Source organism: Thermobia domestica, chromosome 1, assembly GCF_964235325.1.
Source record: "Thermobia domestica chromosome 1, izTheDome1.hap1.1, whole genome shotgun sequence".
Classification (NCBI taxonomy): Eukaryota; Metazoa; Arthropoda; class Insecta; order Zygentoma; family Lepismatidae; genus Thermobia; species Thermobia domestica.
In genome coordinates, this window is record NC_137454.1 from 209,120,146 (window position 1) to 209,136,922 (window position 16,777).

At 33.9% G+C, this 16,777-nt stretch overlaps 2 protein-coding genes across 11 annotated transcripts in view; one reads left to right on the forward strand and one right to left on the reverse strand.

Annotated features, from left to right (window-relative positions):
• The window catches only part of LOC145693457 (uncharacterized), a 75,260-nt gene that overhangs the window by 21,180 nt on the left and 37,303 nt on the right, over window positions 1–16,777 (forward strand). Inside the window, exon 2 of one of the 2 annotated variants that reach the window (XM_081769469.1) lies at window positions 15,564–16,246. The exons of the other annotated variant lie outside the window; for it this stretch is intronic. Coding sequence (XP_081625595.1) covers window positions 15,651–16,061 — 411 coding nt within the window. The 5' untranslated portion in view covers window positions 15,564–15,650 and the 3' untranslated portion in view covers window positions 16,062–16,246. Of the gene's footprint in view, window positions 1–15,563; window positions 16,247–16,777 lie in introns of those variants that run through there. 2 annotated transcript variants of the gene reach the window in all.
• Window positions 2,891–16,777, reverse strand: part of LOC145693417 (transmembrane protein 138) — a 287,808-nt gene continuing 273,921 nt past the window's right edge. For 8 of the 9 annotated variants that reach the window (XM_081769434.1, XM_081769402.1, XM_081769409.1 and 5 more), the window contains 2 exons: window positions 14,898–15,072; window positions 2,891–7,443 (listed from right to left, as the gene is read on the reverse strand). In XM_081769434.1, coding sequence (XP_081625560.1) covers window positions 7,337–7,443; window positions 14,898–15,072 — 282 coding nt within the window. In that variant the 3' untranslated portion in view covers window positions 2,891–7,336. The remainder of the gene's footprint in view (window positions 7,444–14,897; window positions 15,073–16,777) is intronic. The other variant, XM_081769392.1, reaches the window with a different exon arrangement.

A 16,777-nucleotide genomic window follows, 5' to 3' on the forward strand; every position in this document is an offset into this window, starting at 1 on the left:
GTCATGATCATTTTAAACTGGCCCATTCGACCTGTTGAACGCTTTGAATGTCGTTAACTTCTTACGACAGCAACCACAACACTTCAGACTGTAACTTGTTGATAGGAACCACAATAGCTATCTACAACTGAAACACCACTTTCAGAATTTCCCTCCTTCACTAATACCATCTGCTGTTCAACGGTGATATCACCACTTCAACTGTACAGTAAACAAATGATGGATCTTATATTGGTGGTTTAACCATGTTCTAGAACTCTGAAATTAGGGCTCCTACATCAATTTTGCATTTTTCGAGCGTGAGTCTAATAATTTGAACACGTCTCTAAATCATAGATAACAATATATAAATATATCATGCATACAGAAAAGATCAGACATCCCATTGCGTCTCGATAAGACTCATTAGAGCAGGCCACGTTCAAATGGATTTATAATGTACAACATTTAAATCAGCCTTCGGATATATCTTTTTGAATACACTTGAAAATTATCTATTCATCTTCATCATTTACACAGATATCAATAATTCTTACGTGCTGTCGTAACAATCATCTGTCATTTATATTCTTTATTTATTTTTATTTAAAATAATATATTATTTTCTCGTTTCATCTAATTATAACGAATTCCTCGGGAGACTACTTGTGAAATTGTTAATCACTGAGCAACTGACATCTTGAACGTAATGAGTTGGGCTTAAGAAATTTTATATTTATGCATATCACAAATGAACGCATTAGTGACAACCTGCAACTTCCAAAAGACAGAAAGTACTCAGTTATGCACAGACATCCGTAAATCAAAACATGACTTACAAATCTATTAAAAATCCAACTTGAAGTAACGTTAGGGACAAAAACGATGAGAAACTTACAGATCCATATTTGCTATCATAATGCACATACAAATCTGCAAATTCATAGCTTGTGGTTCTAAATATCGGATGACAATGCAATAAAAATAAACTGAAATTCTATCACAATTAAAATCGAGTAAATTTATATATGTTGATCGATTTATTTTAAAAAAATCAACACTAGAATTATTTACAATATTAAGGAAACGAAAATTTGAAACATAGATATTATTGAAACACATAAGGTGTTATGCGCTCCATCTAATACCAATGTTTCACAATTTTCTTATACCCACGCAATTAGTACTTAAAAGTGTATTCCCGTACTCTTAACTTACTTCATATAATTTGTTACGCCAGTGCCATGGGATTATGAAACATGGATATTTAAATAGTTTACGCCTTATTTTAATTTCAATAAATAAGTATGCAATCTGATCAGAAAAGTATTAATTATATAGTTTCTGGGTAATTGCTTAAAAAGTTTCTGAAAGATCCCATAATTTTGCAAGCAGGGCATTTCAAAACGTTATGTTTCGGATTTCTGGCGTTCTAAAACTCTGGAAGGAGGTGCTTTTCGACCTATGTTTATTAGAATTTTTTCTTATATTTGATATAAGGAACCATCTCCTAAATTTGTGGTGCTGAGTTGATGAACACCCTGTATAAGGAACTCGCAATAATTGAAACATTCAAAACGCTACTATATTGCAAATCAAATATGGATATAGATAAGTAAGGATATTGAACAATTACATAACTACAGAAAATGAAAAGAAACAGAATCAAAACAAAAAAATAACAATAGGTGAACATTACATAAAGCAAATGAATTTACAAACCCGTGAAATTCGAAGATTTGTAACAGCTTGGATTTCGGCCAGTTACAAGCAACAATAGATGTCATAAACTTTCGTTACAAATAACACTTTGAGCCCATATCTGTTTATATCTTGAATGATCAGAGGTGCTATCACAACTCCATTTGCAGTGTAAACCATACCCAATGTTACGTTGCTCATTGCTCGCTTGCTATCTGGTTTAGTACATATTACATTTTCACTTCACATTCACTGTCACTAACACTGATGTTATTTTTGTATAGTTTGTTCCTTTTGCTTTCATAACGGAACAGCAACTTGGATATAAATTATGATTGTTTCTTGACTTTTTTCCATTCGTCATGTACTGGTTTTTCGTTGATTTTGCAGACAGTATCATTGATAAAGCTTCTTCCTCTGATAGTTTTATGGCTTCACTCTTTGTTTCGCCTATTGTAAGTGTTCCGTTGTCACTGCTTTCAATAATTTTACGACATTTGTCACCTTCAGCTCTCAAATTTTTCATTGTGACAGAAAAAAAAATTACTTGTGCCTTTACTTACGTTCTTCTTGAGATTTTCAATTTCCTTCTCTTGCTTTTGTCACTCAATTCTTGAAATTATATCTACGGGCGTCCGTGTACGTCTCCAGAAGAACAGGCGGGCGGATGTCTGTAATTGGTAGTTCATTTTTTCCTGTAACCAGTCTGCATATTTCCGAACAAACGTACTTTTGCTGCCAGCGAACCCCAGCTCTGATAGTATGGAAGAAATAAATGCATTCTCGGTTCGCTATAAAAAGATTTTGTTTAATCCTAATTATTCTTCACATATTTCACAATACGTTCTTGTTGTTGCACATGAGTCTCTTCTTTTCTCTAATTGTTTCATGAAGTGGTCGGCGAGACACATGCAAATGCATCTTTTATTCTCCATACTACACGATGGAAAGAAATCAGCGGCACAAAAGACAGCCCTCCATAAACTAAAGACCTCAAGGATATGTTGGTTACCTGTCACAAATAAGTAACCTCTTTGTTTTAAGGTCATTAAACGTTATTGCCCAAAAGTACTTATCGCGCACATGTTGACACATGGGGACAAAGAAGGACAGTTTATTGAAATACTGCTGAAAATATACTATTGTAGTAAGTTAGTTTCGTGATATCCTTTTGTTGCCCCAAAAATATCTGTTGCGCTACTTCTACTTATAATTCTGTCATAACATGTCCGAGAATAACATATGCACTTCTGTGTAAATTGTTTTCATGGGAAAAAATACTCGAAATCAAGTTGCCAAATAATCAACTTATTCAAACAACTTTGGTACACGCATAATTACAATAACTGTTACATAATTGTGAAAAAAATCAGACAGGATAATTTCTACAATGATTTTGCGATTATAATATGTGGTTCGAAAAATTACTTTGGTCCGTGAGTTACGCTATATTGCTAAATTTCTCATGGACATCAATTTAGAGTTACAGACTCCATTGATGTCTGTAACAACTAAAATTTGTGTTCGGTCGTTCCTCATTCGCATATAAGAATACATATGCATAATTGTTCCTTTTTTAAAGTATTTTTCTTCGTATGAATTGGAAAGGGTTAGACTTATCATTACATTACAGAACCTGCTCCTGTCTCTGCTAAATATCGCATCTATAAGTCAATTTTGATATCACACACCTTGGTGACGTAGGGTTTATTAAAGAACTTGAACAATAGGCTATTTAACAATATTTATATTTTTAGGTACTAAAAATTACTTTATCAAACTTTGATATTGTCTTTCATTAGAAAAATAAAATAAAAACTAAGCTGAAAAATTTAATGCAGTCTTAACAAAACAAAACAAAACATACGTGTTGCTCACATGTAATAGAACAATATACAAAGTACAATTTTTTTTACATATATCACATTTACATTATTTCATATATAAAAAGCCACCTCAAAGTACAAAATTTTACATTATTTCTATGTATAAAAAGGTACCTCGCATATGTAATTTATATATCATAACATGATAAAGTGAAATGTTTTTTGATTTGGTTTGATTTAACATCCCGTTCAGCAGCGAGGCTATTTAACATCCCGTGGACCTACAGGTTAAGGTGGGATCCAAATCATAGCTTCCGCCGGGAATCGAACGGCGCGTATGCTATCCACATAGCCACAAGGGAGCTCACAAAGTGAAATGTCATTTCTCTAGCCTCTTTTACCTTAAGCTATTTAGATCACTTTAAAGATATGTTCATAACAAAACTGATTCATTCACCTCCTGCAAAATCCTTATATTCTTCCATCTACTATCTTAAACCTTCTTCATGGTATTGTCCCCATCATAGTACATATTTCGAAAATAGTCGAAAAGTCTGATTTGTCACAATGAACTAGATTAGTACCGAGAATTATTTTTAGACAGAAGATCCTCACTGTGAATAAAATTATTGAGAATTTAGCTAACAATATCAATTGAATCGGACTGGAAGAGGGGCACATAAGCCTCAAATTTCTGGAAATATAATGTTTCAGTATCAATTGCCAGCTTTAGTTTCGTATGTCTAAAACAATACGTCTTCGAATGCTTCTACTGTAAGAAACTCCTGAAAACATATTTTGTGACATGTGCCTCAATTAAACTGACCTCATCAAATTCCATTGTCTGCATTATGTAGCATTAAAAACGTATCCTTTCTTCTTAGATATTATATTCTCTCTCTCTCACACACACACACAGACACACACAATTTACACGTGTATAGAATAATGCTTTCAGCAATTGACTTATGAGATCATTACATACTCATCTAGTATAAGCGTGTGATTGTGGTTAAGGTGATTGGTTCAAATGCACAGTGTATTATCACAATTTTCATACTTTTGCGGAAATTAAGAGAGTGTATTTACAACATTACTATTCAGCACATATAAAATGATAACATGTAAAGCATATGTACTCAAAAAATTCTAAATTGCTTAATGATAGTTTGTAAACTAAATACAATAGTCTGGTAATAAAAAAAAATAAAAATAAAAAAAGATGATTTTACCAAATAGAAGTCAAATGGAAGAAAATGTTGGAATATTAAAGGAGGAAACTGAAGATCAAGAAACGTGAAAGAAACATTTCCAGACCCTGCCCTAAAAAAGAGTTTAAACAAAGTCCTATTAGTAGAAAAAGTTATGAAATTGTAATGCAGTTAAAAAAAAAAAAAAAAGCGCCGAAAGATTCAACTAACGGCCCTCGCTTTTTTAAAGCATAGTGTATAACTTAAGACAACAAAAGACATCAGAAATTTAGAAACTGAGCCAGATAGTATCTGCAAAATATTATCTGAACTGATAGTTTCAAAACCTTCCTGTAGTACAGAAATTTGTCCCCCCGATAATTATAATGTCATAAACTGCGTATCGAGATTTCTGGCCTGTAACAAAAATTCTGTTAACTATTTATTTAGTCTCACTATTAAAACGACAAAGAGGGGTACGCGTAGCGAAAATCCTTAATAGACAACAAACACGTTATACACACAAAAAGCTGAGAACAAAAGATATGAACGAGGCTAAAAAAGCGAATGTTCTTACTATTCAGTGGATTGAAAAGTTAAGTATTTTACATTTTAACGCTGAAAATATCGTTTATTTGCGGCTTCTCAAACAACGTTTGATTACATTTGACAATCTCCTTAAGTGATTTCGGAAGGGCAAGGTTCACAGTGAAAAACCTAGTTTTGTTGTCTTCCTACCCTTGATAAACACTGTACTGTAAGAAGCCTAATAATTTCTACGTGGAACTACAAAATTTTTATTTTTCAATTATAAAAATACATATATAAAAAGATATTTTGTTTTCTCTTTTAAAATCTGAATTACACTGAATTAAAAGTCAAGTGACGAATGGTATTATTCACATTAATTCTATATCATAAAATGAACATTTTGTATAATATTTACACATTGTTATCTAGAGAGATAATGTCAATATACACGCTCAAGAATATATTACATCATGCAATCGTTAGTGTAAAATTGCATACAGTGTAGATATCCACGAAGCTAATCATGACAAATTGCTTAAAAGAAATAATGTAGAATGAAATATCTTCTTTTATATTATATCGAGACTGCATAAATTTTTAATTAAGAATACCTGCTGTAAACTTATAACTTAACAAATCTATCACCAGAAACGCAATAGGAAATGACATGTGAATCGCGTTTGTCTCTCTATGTAACTTCGTGAAGTGGCATGTCGTGACCATCCAGTGAATCACACAGAAAGCCTCAAATTAAACTCCTGAATACAAAACCTTGTTTAAATTAACAAGACACCTGTTTCACCGTGAAATTAAAATCTACTTATTTTAACGTGTAAAGTTTCACATACATAAATTATGGAATTCTTGTAATAATAGCTGCTGGTTAGTACAGTTCTAACTGAACTATTCATATTTTGTATAATGTCCACACGACTTTTTATTTTTATTTATTTATTTTGAGGACTTAAGAATAATAATGTATTAAACTCAGCTCATCCAAAGAGCATTGTTTTTTCTTTCTTTTAAACTCCATTACAAATCAACATGTATTATATAAAACATTTCGATCCAGCTTGCTAGTTCTAAATTTGCATGCCACTGTCTAAAAATTGACTATCACTTTTTGTATCATGAAAAAATATGGAACAGTGCGACTTTTTGTGTTCAATTGCATGCAATTCAATGAATCAGAACAGCAAAACGTATCTTGCGATGCACTGCACGCCCCGATTGCATAATGTAGTTTAGCCTTAAGACATACATAATACAAAATGGACGGATTCTTTTTAGAATTTACCCCAGTCATGCTTTTGTTATTATTATTATTATTAAGTTGTATTTCCTTTCCAAAGCGTTAATTAAATTGTTTGTTACAAATAAATTCGAAAGGTTTAGGAAAAAACAAGAAAAAACATCTTTAATACGCTATCTCCTATTCCTGTGTAAAGCACAGAGTTGAAAAGAATATGTAACAATGTCCAAAAATATAGTTTTTACAGTGTTAATTCGTTTTAGTATGTATTTCAATTACTCAAAGTTTGCACAACTATGAAGACTTATTTACAATAATTAATAAAAGAGAACTGACCAAAGTACCAAACATACCAATAATACTTGTGTAACCATTTCGGTAATGTAATATCATCTTCATCATAAGATAACGCGTTTGCGGAAGGCGATGTTACACTGCCGAAATTGTTACACAAGTATTATTGGTATGTTTGGTACTTTGGCCAGATTTCTTTTATTAATTATTGTGAATATTTTCAAAGCTATAATGAACAAGTCACAATAATTAATTACATAGATTTGTTACAAACTGTTTACACAAAATATATTTACACAGCACTGAGCATCATTGCAACGAAACCAGAAAGAAAAATTCTGATCACTTAACTTCAGTTCGAGGTATTTTACTCTTGCATGAGCGTGCGAATGTATCAAACAAATACGAGTTTCGTACCTCCTTTCTTCTCTTACTTTCAATCTTTATTAAAGTTTAAAAGTGACCAAGTTTTTATGAAAAACTTTATACATTGTACTCGTATATGGTTATTTCTTCTCTGTGTTTGTGATGTTCAGGACAATATACATTTGAAAAACAAAAATTCATGTCATGTTCATCTTCCTTTTCATCCAGTCCAAATCTTCGTAATAACACGGATCTGAGATTCTTAAAGCAGCCCTTTTGTACTGGTAATAATACACCGGTGCAACTAGAACACAGAAAATACCGCATATGAATTCAGGTTTTTAGCAAAATATCAGTGTGAAGTTATCACTAAATGCTTCTTCACGACTGTATGGTTCTACATAAAAGATTGCAAAAAAAGAAAAAAAAAGTGAAACTACAAGAAATAGACTATTGCGTATCCACTTTGTGAACGAACACATAGTTATGATTAAATTTGTTTTAGTCTATTTTCTAACACAAATGTTCGTTCTTCGCACTGGAAGATACAAGAATGATGGGCAAACACAGGGTGTCCCAAAAGTTACCGAATCCGATGTTTAAGACCGTATAACTAAAAAAATTAATGGAATGAGAAGGAACGCTCTTTGCAACAGAAAGCCCTATATATTGAGAAAATTTTCAGACACAAACATGTTTCTTGCCATGCATGATATAATAATAAACATTAAAATGTTGCCAGTCCGATTTTTTTTTTTTTTTTTTCAAATCGATTATACTGAATCACATAACCATACCCGTAAATTTTTTCAATATTTCTTAATACTACCGAACAATCTGGATGCCCATATATTGAATTTGACAGAAAAAGTACGTTGATGAAGTCTTACAAACATTACACACCTGTATTGTTGAGCTATTCACAAAATCCATGTTTTTACAATAATATGAACCACGCTGGTAACAGTGCTGCCGTCAAGTGTCACTGACAGATGGGTTTGATCTCTAGCTAGCACACTAAGGCACTTTTAATGAAAAAGGAGAAAGTTGATTTTTTAAAGGAAAAAATCTGATAACGTACATACACCTTGCAACCCTGAAATTGACAAATGATTACAAATCACATGAAATGTTCAAAATGTCCACCATTTTCTTGGATACCTCAGTTTGTACGTTTTATAATATTTTAGGACACCTTAATGTTGGTTACTTCACAGATATTCCCAATTTCCTGTGTAATGTTTCTTTTCAGATCCTCCAAAGTCCTGAGTTTATTTTGGTTACTTTCCCTTATAGTAACCCCACAGGAAATAGTCAGCAGACGTCACATCTGGAGAGCAACTGGGTCATAAAAATCTGGGAAATCAGACGATCGTCAAAAAATTCACGCAGCATACGAAGTGAATGGTTGGATGTGTAGCAAGTTGCTCTCGATCTTGTTGCAGCCAAGCATCACGTTCATCTTCTTCCAGGAGAGCAACGAATTGCATTTGAGATCCCCGTACACAGCAGTATCCACTGTTGTCTCAAAGAATAACGGTCCGACAATACGACGCCTCGATATTGGGCATTACACCCCGATTTTTTGGGAGTCCAAGGGTTGTTCATACAACTGGTGTGGGTTTTCTGTGGCCCAGAATCTCGAATTATGGCTGTTTACATAGCCGTCTAATTAAAACTACGCTTCGTCGGTTAAAAAAAAAAAATAAATAAATAAATAAATAAAATAAAATAAAAAAAAAAATTAAGAACATTGACACCACTTCTTTTGATTAATGATTGGAACTAACGACAGTAACTCAACCGTGATGTAAAATCCACCTCTTTCAATTCATGCACAACATTAACTCTATATGGATAAAATTTAAATTTCCGTACAGCCCTGTGAGCAGTTGACTTGCGTAAATCACATTCTGAGGCGAGCTTCCTGACTGAATTCTTTGGTGATGCCACAATTCTTTGTTCAACACGCTGCATAACGTCAGCCACCAAAAACAGAGGAGCGTCCTGAACGTAACCTGTCTGCTACTGATCCAGTTTCGCGAAACCCTTGAACTAGGGAAAAAATGGTTGACTTCTGTGGCAAAGGAGACTTTGGGACCTTTACACTAAATGCTTCTCTTACCCAGAATATGACACTGTTTGGAAGTATTGTTCCACAATATACACTCTTTCCTGCGTACAGAATTTTATTTTGAAAAACAAAGCACTTCAGCACAAGTGGACACCATCACCTATCGAACAACGAACAGCTAACTGGATAACAACTATCCTAGGCACATACACAAATGAAATATTAATCGCAACATTTCAAGGTTGCAAGGTGTATGTACGTTATCAGATCTTTCCTTTAAAAAATCAACTTTCTCCTTGTTCATTAAAAGTGCCTTAGTGTGCTAGCTATATGTCAAACCCATCTGTCAGTGCCACTTGACAGCAGCACTGTTGCCAGCGTGGTTCATATTATTGTAAAAACATGGATTTTGTGAATAGCTCAACAATACACGTGTGTAATGTTTCTAAGATTTCATCAACGTACTTTTTTTTTTGTGTGTGTGTCAAATTCAATATATGGGCATCCAGATTGTTCGGTAGTATTGAAAAATGTTGAAAAAATTTACGGGTATGGTTTCTGTGATTCAGTATAATCGATTTGCAAATTTTTTTTTCGGCTCTAACAACATTCTTAATGTCTATTATTAAATCATGCATGGCAAAAAACATGTCTGTGTCTGAAAATTTTCTCAATATATAGATAGGGCTTTCTGTTGCAAAGAGCGTTCCTTCTCATTCCATTTAGTTTTTTAGTTATACGTTCTTAAACACCGGGTTCGGTGTCTTTTGGGACACCCTGTATTTGAAAAATACGTAGTACTTTCTGCCTCATGAAAACTGTTGTTGACGCAAGTTCGAATTCACTGACGATTCTAAACCTCTCTCCTCCTCAATTCTTTTAAAAAAATAAATAAAAATAAAAATAAACTAAAAATTAAAAAAAGACTAGCCAAATTGCCTAGACATAGAACCACATTATATATTCAAGCGATTTCATGAAGTATCGTTAGCTTCTACCAAAGTAACTATCAAACTCGCCTGAAATGTTTTTTCACAAGCTCAAACTTAGTTGAATCACTTTGTCATAACCGAAAACTGTAGTTCACTGAAATTCTTAGGGAAAAATCTTAATTGTCCCTTCCCTCAAATGAATTATTCTGAATAGACCATAATAAGATTTCCCAAAGTAGATATTTAACTGTAAACGTTTCTGTTACCCAATGGAATCACCCTATTTTCAGGGTAATCGATAGGCAAAAATTACTAGGCCCAAAGAAATAAAAAGATATGAACTGATATTTTTCATAAATTGAATGATAAACAGACAGTTAAAAGCTACAAAGTTATTCTTCCGTTTGATTTGAAGATTTTCTGATAAAACAAGCAGTATTATTGATTGATTAAAGTTGTGTATTTATATTTGACACAAGAAGTAGTGTTGAGACCTGTATGGAAAAGTCCATTCAAAAGTTTTTCTATTAGCGTTGGATTTCTTGCTGACACTTGAAATAATAATAATGCCTCGTACTATGGTCGTATGCTTAGTAATTGAAATTTGCACAAAAAACTGAATTTTTTGTTCGATCTCGTTCACTACTATGCTTCCTCTATACTTACGCATGGGTAATATTAATTGATTATTGATATTGTCTTTGTTGCGCTGGATAAATTCTAAATAATGGCATTTAATTCCCATACCGTTTCGTCAGCGATTCCGTTAAGGTTATTTCTAGCGCTCTATGATTTGAGATTTTTTTTTTCTCCGATAAACAATTTTAAATTTCGGCACCATTGAATCTTTCTGCTGTGAGAGCGCGTTACAGTACCCACGTACAGACAATTCGAAAGGTCTACCTGGCGTTCGGTAACGATGCCATGAGCATCTCACGATCAAAAAGTATTACAACAAATTTTGAATTTACTTTGCTAAATACAGTGTCTAAGTGGTTCTTTAAGTTCTCTACTACTCTGAATCGCGTCATGTGACTTCTGTCTCTTCCCAAAGTTGAATCTGCCGCTAAAAGAAATCAATTTGATTTCAAAGAAGATAATATGCGGCCCAGTTCAACACTATTCCAAAAGATGTATTCCAGAAATATTTCCAACAATGGAATAGACGTTGGGATAAGTGTGTGTAAGAGGAACTACTCACTTATGTTATTTGAATAAAGGTATTTTCGCCAACCAAAGGTTCGGAATTTTTGAAACACACTTAATAAAATTCTTTTTATTTTATTGTGTAAAATAAAATTTTCTACAAAAGAGGAAATCTGAAGTATTTATAGAAGCAATTTTCATGAAGGGTTAGTGATTCGTATATGAATATTTTTAAATATGTAACAATCAGCCACTGTAGGAGTTGCGTACGCATTATATATTCAAGCACGTTATTTATTTGGTAACAAATTATATTTTTGTTACCAATTTGTCTTAGAAAACTGCCTACCGAGTCTTTGATAATGAAAGTTTAAGTTATGATCTGCAATAAATGAGTTGCCAATTTGTGAATTATAAAACAAAATAGCTAAAAGTTAATTTCGGGATGGTAATGTGGCCAAATTCAAAATTTAGAACGGCAATCATAGCTGTAAGCAATAGGTGTTTTTTCTACCATGAGCAGAGATGGACCTCTATGAAAAAGAACGTTCATATGAACCAGGAATCTCCTTTTTCTTTACGATATTTTTGTAAGCCTTACTTTCTCTTTCTTTCTTGTCTTAGTCCACTTTTTAAGTACAGCAAAGAAACGATGGTAGCCTATTTGTTATATTGTTTTGCACATAGAAGTAACAATAACTATGTTACAAATATTTTAATTAATGTCACTTAATTAATATTACTACTGGCATTGAATAAAGTTATAACACAGAGAAGTTGATAGGTTGATTTGGAACTTAGCGTTCTGTTCAGCACCGAGACTGAGATATGGACCTACAACTTAACGTGAATTCAGAATTAAAGAGCTCCCACCAGGAATTGAAGCCAAATCTCTCGCGGCAAATGTACGTCTGCTAATCACGTAGCTACGAGGGAGTTCTTAACACAAAGAGTGTTTGAATAAATCAAATGAGAGACACAGAAACTAATCGTGTCGTTTGTAGATCAAATGGATAGCACCAGTACGGCAGGAACAAAACAAGGATTCAATTCCTTGCCAGACCAGAGATAAGATTATACTGTGTTACTGTGTTACCCTAGCTTTAAACAACTATCACCTAATTCTAGTATGATTGTAGTGAACATTTTTTGCAAATTTCTCATCTTTCACATTTTAATAGATTGTTACACTAACTCATTCGAACTTGGACAGGATAAAATAAACCTTCAATCAGGGCCGCTTTTCCGGTTAGGCATGCTAGGCACGAGCCTAGGGCGCAAAAGATTTGGGGGCGCAAAAAATTGGAGGGCGAAAGAAGAGAAAAATTAAAAAAATAAGTGAAGACAATACTCACAGACCTGACATGCGAGTCACAGCTGAAGGATTCCGCGAAACACTAGAAAGTTTTCAGACTACTTTGTTAAAGGTGATTTGGGGCGAAACCTTACAAAGGGTGAACAAAATCAGTAAGATACTACAGCAGAAAGAGCTTGGTCTCCTTGGCGCTACTAAGGACTTACAAATGTTATCTTTGTTTTTATCTGAAAAATGATCCAATTTTGATTATTACGAGGCAAGAGAATTGCAACTAGCTAATGTGCCTGAGCCCGGCTATAAAAAAATCAGAAAAAGATTTTTTTTTTTTTCAGATGAGAAAAGAGACCCAGATTTTCGGAGAATGACTCCAAGAGAGAGATTTCGAGCTGGAGTTTTCTTTCAAATTATTGACAATCTTGTAACACAATTAAACAAAAGAAGAAATTGCTACGAAGCTCTCAACACACAATTCCATATATTCAGAAATCTTCATGAAAAGAAGTAAGAAGATGTGACAGAACAGGCTAAATACTTGGCTCAAAGCTATCCCAAAAACATAGATGAAGAATAGTTTGTGCAAGAGTGTCAACATTTCAAAATGTATATGAAGGAGGAAAAACAAAAACAACAAGAGGAATCTTTTCCTACATCAAGAAAAACAAGTTGGAAATTACCTTCCCAAATTTAGAAGTCGAAATGAGAATTTACTTGACTCTTCCTGTGACAAACTATACAGCAGAGAGAAGCTTTTCTGCCCTTAAGAGAGTGAAGATTGAAATGAAATCTGCTATGGAAAATGAAAAGCTTAACAGTTTGATGCTGCTAAGCATTCAAAATGATATTAGAATCGAAGTTGATTTCAATGTCATCATTAATTATTTTGCAATGAACAAAGCTCGAGGAAAACCTTTGTTGTACAAGTACAATGACAATGACTCAACGAAGAATAAAGATGTCTAAAAGTAAAAGATAGTAAAGCGATGCAAAAGATGATAATAAACAAGTTGAAAACAGTTCATACAATAATGTATACTCTATACTGTAATTGCAAACGATTTCATTAATTTACTGTACTAATTTACAAAATGGTGGGTGGGTGGTCCGTGATGCCGTTAAGGCAGCGAAGGCCAACTTCTTTGAACAAAGTGGCCGCATTATAGAAATTTCTATGTGGCGAGGACCGCAAATTCATGATACTTTAAATTCACTTATCTTGAAATTTTCGGTTTTTATCACTAATCTTCCTTTTCTTACTCATACTGAAGTGCCATAACAAAAAGAAAAAAAAAAAAAATCGAAATAATGTAATTTTTGAAGAAACTCCTTGAAATTCCGAAGTATGCTGATGTAATGCACCAGTCTCATACACAGACTCAGAGTTACTAAGTTCTCAACGAGAAAATCCCATCAACGAGTCATAAAACTCCTTTTGCTCGAAAAATATCCTTACATTCTCAAGGTTGGATGAAAATATCTGGGATAATTTCTCAAACATGAAAACATATAAGAAATGAAAAAAAAAAAAAAAAGAAAAAGAAAAAAGAAAGAAATTAAATTGCAAGTGAAAACATATACCTGCCCTCAGTAGTACTGACAGCCACTCATTTTTCGTGCTACAGCATGAACAAAAATGGTACGCTTAAATTTTTAGATTTCTAACGCACTCAAATAAACGAAATAAAATATTAATCTAACTAATCTTAACCTTAAATTTATTTTTGGTTTCCGCGCCTAAAACATACATCCACTTTGTGTATTAGTCAAAGTTATTACATTTTAATTATTCTTTAATTTTTTTATATGCATAATAAAATATATAAAAAATGTTAACACATCTTCTCGAGGGCCGGACGAAAAGACCTCGCGGGTCCCATGCGGCCCGCGGGCCCGTAGTTGGCCATTCCTGCCGTAAGGTCAGAAATGAAGAAGAGTAGCTAAACCATGCTACTATCCTTTCCTTACGGCTGTCGGTTGCCAGTCCGGGACATGGCGAGTCCATAGGTGGTGGATAATGGAAAGACTCTCTAAAGAGCAAAAACAAAGAAAGGGAAAAGAGTAAGAGTGTTAAGGGAAAATCCCTCCCAAACCAAAACTGGCAAGGTAATAACTGAAGGAGGTGGTTCTCTGGAAAAAGTTAGGGGGCGTAACAATTTGAAGTGCCTAAGGCGCCGGGGAGGTTAAAAACGGCCCTGCCTTTAATCAATTATCCTCAACCACACTTTCGTATTTGTTCTTCAAGAAAATGATGAACATAATATTATGATTACTTACTATAGCAAATAACTTACCAAGTCTCTGCAAACAGTATATTGTTAGAAGTCCATCATTCCAAATGTATTGGTTTGGCTCGTGCCAACGAAGCAGAAGTGTCCACACATGCAAAGTTAATGTCAAAGCTAAATACACGAAACAGAGCAAGATGACTGCCCTGAATTTCACAAAGAAGACACCAAGTAATCCAGCCTAAAATAAATATACAAGCTATATGTATACTGTTCATGAACCTTAAGCAACACTACACATCACATACAAAGTGAGCATAAAGCGCTAACACATAACTAATACACTTCAATAAAGAGTTTTAATCCCCTAAAACAAAAAGGCACAAACCTTGTCTTCATATTCTAGAAAAACTATTAATATACTTAAGTACGTATGTCATTTTACACTGTTATTCCATTGAAAATGCACGACCTAATTCGTATTCTAGATCAGCTAGAAATGTAAATTACACCTGCTGCCAAAAAACGTATTGTCATCAGATTCTGTTTCTTCATTACTTTATTGCTCAAATCATCTCTCGGTTAATCTTTAACTTCTAATGATTAACCTTTACATCGATACAGAATTGTAATCATGTTTCTACTTTTCCAGAACATATAATATACATATTAACTACTTCTGTTCCAGAGAAAAATATACATGATATACTATATTCCTTCTTCTAATTTTAGCATCTACAACGTGGTCCGGAAGTGGGCGTACCCCTAATTGGTGTTTACTTCTTCGAAGACAATGTTAATGGACATTCTTACCTGGAGATGCTTAATGAGTGGTTGGTGCCTCAACTTAAAGAAAATGGTATCAAATACATTGTTGTGATACAACAGGATGGAGCACCAGCGCACTTCGCGATTCACGTGCGCAATTACCTGAATCAGACGTTTCCTGGCCGCTGGATTGGAAGAGGTTGTGCATCTTCACCAGCTCCCTTTGCCTGGCCTCCAAGAAGTCCCGATCTGACGATACCAGACAATGCTCTCTGCGGTTTCATAAAGCAACAAGTAAGAAACACTCGATATCACACAACGCAGGAATTACGAGCAGCTGTGGAACACGCCTTCACCCTCGTAACTCCGGAGTATCTCTGCAAAACATCTGCGCGAACTTGGTGCAGAATTCAGCTGTGTTACAATATGGATGGTGACCATACAGATGTTTATGACTCTTAAGACTTCAAGGTAACTGTGTACAGACATTCTACTATAACTAACACTATACTATTGAAACTAAAGGGGGGGGGGGTCGCCCATTTCCGGACCACCCTGTATAAATTTCGCAAAAGCCTTTCATACCAATCTAATAAATAACTATTCTACATTTATGTTGCAATATTAATGTAAATTCACATTTATAGTACGATCTGATCTTATAATTTTTTTTTTTTTGGGGACACTAAATTTAACATTGGTTAACATTATTGACGTACAAATAATCCAGAACAACGAGTAATCATTTTTTACTTTACGCCAGGGCCAGCTCTACCGTATGTGCAACACGTGTATTTACACGGGAAGGTAGAAAGCTGGTATAAAGTATACAGAACTGAAATATATGAAACTATTATTTAAAATACATAATTCAAAGTTAATTCATGACAAAAATACTGTAACTTTGTGCGTCCTCACTGACATACAAGCCTTCTTATTAATAATTTATTATTATTTCATACATGCTACTATAAGTATGGGTAACGTACTTTTAAGATCGCTCTTTCTACGGAAAAGCGGGAAACGAGGGGGGGGGGGGCACGGGATGGCAAATATATTATTGGGGGGATATATTATTGCACGGGATGGCAAATTACTTGTAGCTGACCCTACTTTACCTTTCACATTATTACAACAGATATTAATTGTCAGGTCGTACCTTTTGACAATATCTGATT